At 43.9% G+C, this 10738-nt stretch overlaps 1 protein-coding gene and 1 pseudogene across 3 annotated transcripts in view; one reads left to right on the top strand and one right to left on the bottom strand.

Annotated features, from left to right (window-relative positions):
• Positions 1 to 127: 127 nt before the first annotated feature.
• Xrcc6 (X-ray repair cross complementing 6) overlaps positions 128 to 10738 on the top strand; it is a 29043-nt gene continuing 18432 nt past the window's right edge. The window contains exons 1-7 of one of the 3 annotated variants that reach the window (XM_019208976.2): positions 128 to 299; positions 958 to 1044; positions 4009 to 4121; positions 5913 to 6051; positions 6263 to 6517; positions 8168 to 8351; positions 9717 to 9903. In XM_019208976.2, coding sequence (XP_019064521.1) covers positions 969 to 1044; positions 4009 to 4121; positions 5913 to 6051; positions 6263 to 6517; positions 8168 to 8351; positions 9717 to 9903 — 954 coding nt within the window. In that variant the 5' untranslated portion in view covers positions 128 to 299; positions 958 to 968. The other 2 variants (XM_010634457.3, XM_019208977.1) reach the window with 2 other exon arrangements.
• On the bottom strand, positions 2370 to 2856 carry LOC109118363 (annotated as a pseudogene).

Below are 10738 nucleotides of genomic sequence, written 5' to 3'. Positions count from 1 at the left end.
GAGGTGACAGAGGGAACCGGGAGGGTCTGCACTAAAGAGGGGACGGGGGCGGGGGCGGGGACATACTCTGGCGCATGTGCGTACCGCCTAACGGCGGTGGGGCGGGGCTTCATCGAAAGGGGCGGGGCGTTCTCGACAGATTTGGGTGCAGGGTTGTAGGAGTCGGCGCGACAGCCGGGAAGAAAGAAGGTCGTGCTGTGCGCGCTGACGTAAGGGGCGTAGATGAAGGCGGAGAGAGCGAAAACAACAGCCTGCGCACGCGTAGTTCTCTTCTCCTGGGCGCGTTCTCTGCGGCTGAGGTAGGCCCTCCGTGCCCTGTGCGTGTTGCTTGCAGCCCAGGACTGGCTTCGTCCTGCTCTGCTGTTCAGTCTGGCTCGTCTCCCTAGCCTTGGTGGGAGGCAGTGTCCGCCAGAAGTATGCAACTATGAGTAGGGACTGCTGCTGCATCCCGCTACTCGCGGGGGAGGCGAGTCCGGTTTCCGTGGCCAGTCTGCGCTGGACTTGAGTGGGCGTATCTGGCTGAGCGGTGGGGCACCTAGGACCCCTTTAGTGCAGATAGCGTTAGAGGCTGGGCCGGGGTTAGAGATCGGGCTGCCCCAGCCCACGTTCAGAGCAGGCCCTTGGCTCCCAGAGGACAGCTGGAATGAAGCTGCTGCTAGAATGATCCCGAGTCCCTTCATTTCTGCATCTCAACGACCGAGAGCTCTGGAGGCATAAGGACCCATCCTCACTAGTAACTATGAGCCTTTAGAACAACTCTCAGAAGAGCCTAGAAGCTGACATATTTTCTATCTAGATTTAGTACTGCTGGGCACAGTGGTGCACTCCCATAATCCCAGCCATTCAGGAGGTCGAGGCAGGAGGATCCCTAGTTTGAGACTACCCTGGACAGGACAGCCTCTGTCCTAAGGAGAGAAAGAAGGGTATTTGCTTGTTACCTTATCTTATTTTACTTAGCAAAAATCAACATGTCAGGGTGGGAGTCTTACTATAAAACCGAGGGCGATGAAGAGGAAGAGGAGGAGGAGAACCCTGATGCAGGTGGTAAGTGACTTTAATGTGTAGTGCTGTCCTGTGTGTAGCAGAAATACCTTTCCTGCCGCTGTTTGTCGAGTGGCCCACCTTTCTCTCCCCACATAATCTGAAATTCTCCCTTTGAGCTTTGCAGAGCCAACCCGGGCCCTTTTATTTATGACCTGCTGTAGTCCGAGGGACATTTCTAGTTTTACATTTTTTCTAGTTACTAGTAAGTTGACATCTGTTGAACTCCAATAAACGAATCTGTTCGGGGGTATCCTTTGTCACTTTATGTGGCTCAGGTAAGACCCTTCCTCAACTGAGAAAGTAGTTGTACTCATTCTGGGACTTTTGTAAGATTGCCTTACTCTGCAATAACTAACTGCATCCGTGGAGGAGTGAACGTCAGTGACACAGTTCAGGATAGCTTTTGGGTTTGGCAATTAGTAACACATCAGGCAAAGGAAGAGAAATAAAGGGTATGTGTAATCTGTATTCTGGTCAGTGTCATTCCTGAGTAGAATTTTTTAAAGTGTTTTTATTAAAAGTGAAAAGAGGAAACAAAAAATAAAACTTCCTGTAATCTATGTGTACTTAACTGTAATCTACCATCCTAACTACTGCCGTTATTTTGTATTTTTATTTCTTTGTATCGTTTATATTTTGCACGCGCTAGGTGTGATCTCTACCTGTGAGTTACAACTCCAGTCCTTTTTAGTTTAAGGCTTCTTCTTGCCAAACTGCTTCAGTTGAGCTTGAATTTGTGATCCTCCAGCCTCAGCCCTCTGAATAACTAGAGTTACAAAGAGTCCATGCCAAGCTGTCTTTTTAATTTTTGCAACAGGGTCTCATTATCATAATGTTTCCCAGGCTGGCCTCTTGGACTGCTGGGCTCAGAAAGACTTCAGCTTCAGCCTCCTAGTAACAAGAACTACACGAAAGACCACCATGCCCTGCTTCGTTTCGGCATTTTGAATTCTTCCGTCATCTAATTTTCAGTCTTTTTTAAGTCACACATACACATGTGTGTGCTTTTCTTTGTATCTTGTTTTTTATTGTAATAATAGATTTTTGGGTTTTGTTTTTGGTACTGAGGATCAAACTCAGGCCCTTGCGCTTGCAAGGCAGGCGGCAGAACCACTGAGCCAGATCCCCGGCTCTATTGTAATAAAATAGTGCGTGTACATTTTATCCATTTTACTTTATACCACTCTTGTTTGAGAAATAATTTTAAATATGTATTGTTAAAACATATATTTTTTTAAAAAAACAGGATGATTTTTTATTTTTAAGTAGGGCTTAGGGCACTCAGCTGCTAATTAGGTGCTGCATGGCGGAGCTATTGCCCCAGTTCATGCCATGAATCCATAGGGAATAGGTTCCAACAACTCAGCCTCCTTCCCAGTGGTTCTCACAAAATGTGCTTCTCTGGGTGGGGCAGGCTGGCGCTTCAGCTGAACCCAGGTCCCTTTCTCTTTGGCTTCCTTCTTTTTTCTGATCATTTCCCTTGACACGTTTCGGGAAGCTGTCTCGACTCTTTGAGTGATTAATATGCTCAATATGCACATTAAACCTCTTGGCAAGTATCTTGCCCCTAATGTGCTTGTTTACAACAATGCCAACAGCATACTGGGTAATGCTGTAGACTCTTCCAGTTTTGCCGTGGTAACATTTGTGTGGCATTCCTTTTTGAACAGTACCCATGCCCTTGATCTCTACAATATCACCCTTTTTGTACAGTTGCGTGTATGTGGCCAAAGGAACAACCCCATGTTTTCTAAAAGGCTTAGAGAACATATACCAGGTCCCCCTCGTCTTTCCCTTTGTGTTTGTCATTTTGGCAAATTAATGGAAAAGGAGAAAACATGTATTCTTTTTTTTATTTTTCTGGTACTGGGGTTCAAACTCAGGACCTGGGGCTTTTAAGGCAGGCAGTCCCACTGAGCTAAATCCCCAGCTGTATTCTTAATTTTAAGCATGTATTCTTCCTTTTTTTCCTTGTTGTGTCATAGATACATCTTTACAAATAGTTACATGTATGTAGTCTTTGTAACTTATTTTAAATGTACTGTAATTCTATTTTCTGTTGGGTAATTTAGTTATTTTCAATTTGTTGCTTTAATAACATTGTTATAAATTTTGCATAAGGAGTTTTCCACATCTTAAGGCAGATGGCTGAGGTAGATTTCACCTGGTTAAGATAGTTTTTGTTGGCTTTTGACAGATACAGTACTACTATGTTGTTTTCCAAAAGGCAGTGAATTAAGTTTATTGTATTAAGTCCAGTGTAGCTGGGTGTGGGGCAGAGTAGGCAGTTTAGAGATTGTCTCAAAAAGAAAAAAAAAACAAAAAACAAAAAAATGAGAATGCTGAGTGTGGTGCCTACCTGTAACCCCAGGTAACTGGGAATTTGATGGTGGAGGATTCCAAGTTCGAGTGTGGGAAATTTAGTGAGACCTTATCTCAAAATTTTAAAAAAGCCCCTGGTTCAGTCTCCAGCACTAGGGGGGGAAAGAAAGGGAAATAATAAATGCATTCAGCAAAACTCAATATAGGAAAGTTAAATGTAGATGTCAGTGTCCTGGTTTATCAGCAGATAATTTACAAGGGAAGATAGAAGCATATCTATAGACTGAGACTCCAAAAAACGTCTCTTAAAAAGACAGAACTTTGACTTTTAATGTTTAATGTTGAGGAATAGCACTACAATGATAAAACTAAAAGAAAAGGAAGTGATTAGCAGCAGTCAGGATAGTAGTACTTAGGGGTGAGGTGGGTATTATAACTGGGCAGGAATATAGGAAGGACTCTGGCGTGCTGATGATATTAGTGTGTAATTAATCAAATTTATTTCTGTTTCCTGACATGGGTGGTGGTTTTAGGGGTAGCTGCCTTATAATTTACTGGTTTATACTTTTGCTTTAGGGGCTTTTCTGTTTTGTATGAGTGATACAAGGGTAAACATTCTCTTCTGTTTTTTTCTCCACATAGGAGAATATAAATACTCAGGAAGAGATAGTTTGATATTTTTGGTGGATGCCTCCAGGCCCATGTTTGAATCTCAGGGTGAAAATGAATTGACTCCTTTTGATATGAGCATCCAGGTAAGACTACCTTTTTATTTGATTAATAATATAAATAAACAACAACAAACAGGTATTAGCATCACTTTTAAAAGCATGGATTCTTTGGAAGGTTTGTGAGTGGTGTGTGGTGGTTAGCCTCTCAGGGTAGCTCTCTATGATTGCAGTTGAGAAAGAAGGGTTAGCTGTGTGGTTGTGCATACCTGTAATGTCAGCAACTCAGGAGCACAAGTCCAAAGCCAGCCTGGGCAACCTAGTGAGACCCTGCTTAAAAAAAAAAAAAAAATTGGGGCTGTAGCTCAATGGTACAGCATTCCTGGGTTTGATCCCCAGTACCATCACCACCACCACACATTGAAGTAATGTTAGAACCAGATGAATGAGGCATTTACAAATGAACACCAAGTATTTGATAGTTTTTTCTCATCTTGCACAGGGGTAACCTCTGTACTGTTTCAGATGTGTTGTGAAGCCGGATGTGGTGGCACGTGATTTGTTAGCCCAGAACTTGAGAGTCTGAAGCAGGAGAATGCCCGAAAGTTTGAGGCCAGCCTGGGTTACATACCCTGTCCCAAAAAACAAAGCAGAACATGTTTTACTGGATCGAACAGAGGTTTTGTTTTTAATTCTTAGAATTTAGAAAGAGCCCTCACCAAATCTTTGTAAAACCTGTAGATAGTCAAATAGTAGATTAAAATATTTGCACAAGTGACTATTTGCTGTGCAGATTATTTATTGTCAGTAACTAGCTGTAATATAAATCCTGCATTTAAAGATAAGACATTTCAAGCTCTACCTGGGCAATTTAGCAACTTAGTGACATTGTCTCAGAATAAAAAACAGAAAAGGGCTGGTGATGTAGCTCGGTGTAGAGGCCCTAGGGTCAATCTCAGCTACTAAAAGAAGAAGAAAAGACTTAAAGGAAGGGCAGGTAGGGGCTTAAGCAGGATGTGAGAAAGTCACCACAGTTGATTTATTCCTCAGCTTTGTAGACTCAGAACTTAATTTTGTCTGTGCCCCCAGATGCTGATATTAGTTTAGATGAGAAGATCTTTCCGTTGGCTGGAATGTTGGGGTCATTAGCTGTGTAATTAAGTAAGCAATTTTATTTCAAGGGATGCTATTAATATTACTGACCTGTCATTGGGTCACATCTACTTCTTGGTAACCCTAACGATTATTTTATATCTATAAACTGTTTCTTGGTATGAGAATACTTGAGGAAAGATCAGGCAGGTGACATGTCCAAACTGAGCCAGTTAAGTGACATCAGTGGGACTCGACTCCAGGTTTCCAATTTAGCATTGGGCTTTTTTTTTTTGCCCTGGTGGGACCGTCTCCTCCCTGAGGATATATAGGTTTGACTTTCTCTGGCTTCTTGTGGTAGGGACTGCTTATACATATATATGGCACTTTGCTCTTCCTTTTTTTTTTTAGTTTTGGAGATTCAGCCCAGGATCTTTGCATTGAGCTACTTCCTCAGCCATTTTTAAAAAGTTTTATTTTTGAGGTGGGGTTTCCCTACGTTAAGTTGCCCATTCTGAGCTTGAACTTGGGATCCTCCTGCCTCAGCCTTCTAGAGTGCTGGGGTTACAAGTGTGTGCCGCTATGCCCAGCTTTGCCTTTTGTTGTAACATCATAGTTATGTTCACCAGTCTCACTGACTGGAGAGTTTCCTGAAAGTCGAGGTCTTGTGTTACTCTAGTGCGACGTACAGATGGGGCCAACACCTATTGAGCACTTACTATAAGCCAGCCACTTGCAGAAGTGAAGTGTGGTGGTAAATAAATGCTCATTGGATTTTTTTCCCAGTGTATCCAGAGTGTGTATACAAACAAGATCATAAGCAGCGACCGAGATCTCCTGGGAGTGGTGTTCTATGGTACCAAGAAAGACAAAAATTCAGTGAATTTCAAAAATATTTACGTTTTACAAGAGCTGGATAACCCAGGTCAGTGGTGCCTGAGTGTTTCCCTCTATGGGGATGCACTGTCCTGATAGAGGGCCGAGGGGAGGGAGCAGCTTCCATCTTGTCTAGGAGTCTGCTTTCCCACCCTGGGCCTCACTGTGCGTGTCTAGTCTTTGTTTGCCTGTGGTGAAGGTGACCACCACTGGTGCTGAGATGTTTTTGTGCCCATTTGACTCCCCTGCCCTCTGACCAGGCGCTAAACGAGTGCTGGAGCTTGACCAGTTTAAGGGGCAGCAGGGACAAACACACTTCCAAGACCTGATTGGCCACGGGTGTGACTACTCGCTGAGTGAAGTGCTGTGGGTCTGTGCCAACCTCTTCAGCGATGTGCAGGTCAAGATGAGTCATAAGAGGATCATGCTCTTCACCAACGTCGACGATCCCCATAGCAGTGACAGTTCCAAGGCCAGCCGGGCCAGGACCAAGGCCAGCGACCTCCGTGACACTGGTAGGCAGTTGCCTGTTCTATGAATTGGTGCTTCACTTTATTGCTCTTGTTTTTCTTTTTTTGTCAGTGTTAGGGATCAAGCACAAGCCTAGGGAATGCTTAGCTATAGTCCCAGCCTTTATTATTATTTTTAAAACTTTAAGACAGTGTCTTGCTAAGTTGCCCAGGCTGGCCCCAAAGTTTCCATCCTCTTGGCCCTGACCCCTGCACCACAGCCGCTCAGCTTTTGTTACTTTATTGCCAATGTCAAGCAGTTGCTTTTCACTATGTAGAATGAAATAAAAGAATATAGTGAAAAAGGGACGTGAGCAACAACAGAAAAGAGTTGTCAGTACAGTTCAGGGTGAAGGCCTAAATTGAAGCTAGTAGAAGACGCCAGTATAACAACACCAAAAATGGTCTTGCCATTCTGTCTACTAGAGCAATCTTGTCTTAACATACTATGGTGAACGTGAGTATTTGAGTAAGTTGTCTGAAGTGATTTGTTTGTTTTTTGTTTGTTTGTTTGTTTGTTTGAGACAAGATCCTGCTATGAAATTCAGGCTGCCATTGAACTTTCAGCAGTCCTTCTGCCTCAGAGGCCTCCTAAGTGCTGGGATGACAGGCACCATGTCTGTAATCATGTAATCGTGCCTCTTTAAGTGCTGAAAATGTTAATGACCATTTAGTTTTAGGGAGAGCTTTCAGAATCAAATTTGAGAAACCAGACATAATGGTGCACACCTGTCCTCCCAGCATCTGGGAGGCTGAGGCAGGAGGATCACCATGAGTATGAAGGCAGCGTGGGCTACCTAGTGAATTCAAGGCCAACCTGGACTGCTTAGACCCTTTTTCAAAATACAGACCAATAACTGCCCCCCCCCAAAAAATCCAAAATCAAATTTGGGTGTAACTGAAGAAAGTATTTGAAGGAGGCACAGAGTATATAACTGTACTCCCAGCTACTGGAGGGGCGGAGGTAGGAGTATCTCTTGAGTCTAGGAATTTGGGACATCCTTGGGCAACATAATGAGTCTCAGCCTTTCTCTCTATTAGTCTGTTTTTTTTTTGTGGTCCTGGGGATTAAACACAGAAGTGCTGAACTATGTCCCTTGCCTTTTTTTTTTTTTTCAGTACTGGTGATCAAACTCAGGATGGTGCCACTGAGCTAAATTCTCAGCTTTTTTAGGTAGGGAGGGTCTTACTATATAGTGCAGGGTGGCTTTGAACTATATCACCCTGGTTGGCTTTGAACTTCACAGTGATCCTCCTGCCTCAGCCTCCTGCATGCACCAAAGAGGTGCACTACCACACCCGGCCCCCTTTTTATTTTTGAGACAAGGTTTTGCTGTGCGATCCAGGTTGGCTTCCAACTTGAGGTCCCTGGTCTTCTGAATTACCGAGGTTGCAAGTGTGTTAACACCATGCCTGGTTATACCCTATCTCTCTCTTTTTTTTTTTTGGTTTTTTGGGACAGGGTCTCACTATGTAGTTGAGACTGACCTGGAACTCACTGTGTAGTCGAGGCTGGTTTTGAACTCACAGCAATCCTGCCTCAGCCTCCCGAGTGCTGGGATTACAGGCATGCGTCACCACACCTGGCCTCTTTAAAATTTCTTTTGCTCTCTCGCTGGATGTTTTTGTCCTCACTTTTGTCTTTCCTTGTACCAGGTATCTTCCTTGACTTGATGCACCTGAAGAAACATGGGGGCTTTGATGTGTCCTTGTTCTACAGAGATATCATCAGCGTAGAAGAGGATGTAGACCTGGGTGTTCACTCTGAGGAATCAAGCAGGCTGGAAGACTTGTTGAGGAAGGTTCGAGCCAAGGAAACCCGGAAGCGCGTGCTCTCCAGGTGTGACTGAGGCCGGCTGCCCACAGTGCCCTCTGAGGAGTGACAGGCAGTGGTGGCTCTGACACCCCTGACTGTGCACCTGCTGTGGGTGCTCCTCCAACACACCTGCTTAATGTCCACATCACTGGTGCGTGCAGAACAGCACAGCCCTGTCTCCCAGCAGAATCAGGTTGTCCCTGGCTGTACTCATTAATACATTGTTTTCTTCTCTATACTGGGGATAACAACACCTGCCTTGTTAAGTTACCTTTAGGAGTAAATTTTATTTATTTATTTAGGTTTTGTTTTTTGAGACAGGGTCTCACTGTGTAGTTGAGACTGACCTGGAACTCACTATGTAGCCCAGGCTGGTCTCGAACTCACAGTGATCCTCCTGCCTCAGCCTCCCAAGTGCTGGGATTACAGGCGTGTGCCACCATGCTCGGCAAGGAGTAAATTTTAAAAAAATAGCAAAACAGAGCAGGTATGGAGAAAAAATTCATTAAGGGTTATTATCATTGTTAAAATTGTATTACTCTCATTTTTTCTCTGCTGGGGATTGAACCCAGGACCTCCTGAATGCTAGGCAAATGCTATGCCACTGAGCTATCTTCCCAGCCCTCAAATGGTTGAGACCAATGGGATTGTCAGATGACCTTTACTATGCGTGATCTTAGCCAAAAGGCTGACATGTGGTAGATATTGGGGGTCACGGTGTTTTTCCCTGAAGCGGATCAGGTGTGTAGTGTTTTACGGTGCTGGGGTCAAACCCCAGGCCTGTTCATGCTCAACAGGGGCTCTTCCAGTGAGTTCCACCTGGCCAAACAGTATGCCCTTTGTTGTGTTCAAAGTCATTAATAGTTTCAAACCAATCTGGTGGTTTAGATCCCTGAGATCATGGTATAGGAAATTCTATTGTATTAAAATGTGTTCCAGAGCTGGGGATTTTGCTCAGTGGTTCCACCACCTGCCTTGCAAGTGCAAGGTCCTGAGTTTGATCCCTGGTACCCCTCACCACCAAATGTATTCCAGCCTGTAGTCCCAGTACTTGGGAGGCCGAGGCAGGAGGATTGCTGAGAGTTCAAGGTCAACCTAAACTACTTAGTGAGACCTTCTCCAAAAAAAAAGCATTCATTGTAGGCTTTTAAGTTATATAAATTTTTTTTTTTTGCTTTTATCACTTACACTTTATATACGTTCACAGTACATACTGATTACATCTATTGTGGGGAGTTAGTTCATGTATGTAGTGCATCTCTGGTCTATGGACTTGCTTAGGATTGTTGCAGAGAATAAAGCAAAATGGAGCTTGGCCTCCATGAAGGAATTTTAGATAGCAAAATAGATGTAACCTTTCAGTCCAGCTTTTTCATTTTTTCTTCTCAGGTTAAAATTTAAGCTTGACAAAGATACAGCACTCACTGTGGGCATTTATAATCTGGTCCAGAAGGCCAGCAAGCCACCGCCAGTGAGGCTGTACCGGGAAACCAACGAAGCAGTGAAAACCAAGACTCGGACGTTCAACGTGAACACAGGCAGCTTGCTCTTGCCCAGCGACACCAAGCGGTGTCAGGTGGGTGGATCTGCTGCCATCTCGAGCCTCCTCCCGCCGGAAGAGTGGGCAGGGAGGCAGGACCTGTACAGCCTGGCTCCATGGTGGTGAACCTGTGGCACGTTTTTCTTTTAAGACAAAAGATGTTAATGTATGAGTTTTTTTTTTTTTCTAAACTAAAACCTCCGTATTCAGGTTTTAGTTGCAGTGTTGGCACTTTGCGATACATGACTGGGTTTTAAATTGCAGTTTGGGCGCTCACCTATGCAAGGTTTGCCATCATTGGCCTAGCCAGTTTAGTAAGTCCCACTGTCCAACTCTTTAGCCCCACTAGAGACACAAAAGTATTCACTCTCTGGAACCCTGGTGTTCAGGTCAGTGATGTCCTGAGAGCTGGAAAGTTAGACAGCATTGGTGTTTGCAAGAGATGGCTGTGGAAACTTTGGCCCGTGCTTGCTTAACTACGACAGAAGGAGCTAGGGCAGTGATAGGTATGAAGTGGACCTTTTTAAGGGAGAGAATTTCTTTTTACTAAACTAAAACTTTTTTTTTACTAAACTAATGGAATACTGAACTATTTGTTCCTTTGCCTCGATATGACTCACACCTGCCTTTCTGAACCTAAAAGATGGTCTTCAAATACAAAGCATTATCCTCATCCTCTCACTTTGTTCAATCTATAGAGGGATTTGACATTGAAAATTAAAATTAAATGAGTCATCTTTGGGAGAGAATCAGATTTTTACCTAAGTTCAGGACCTTGGGTGACTAAAATGAAATTGCATTTTGATTCAACTTACGAGATGTTTTTGGAGCACAGATTTCTTTCTTTTTTTCTTTTTTGGTACTGGGGATC

The sequence above is a fragment of the Fukomys damarensis genome, unplaced genomic scaffold (assembly GCF_012274545.1).
Source record: "Fukomys damarensis isolate Sample0158 unplaced genomic scaffold, DMR_v1.0_HiC HiC_scaffold_19, whole genome shotgun sequence".
In the NCBI taxonomy this organism is placed as follows: Eukaryota; Metazoa; Chordata; class Mammalia; order Rodentia; family Bathyergidae; genus Fukomys; species Fukomys damarensis.
The sequence above is the reverse complement of the archived record's forward strand: the minus strand, read 5'-3'. Positions and strand labels throughout refer to the sequence as shown.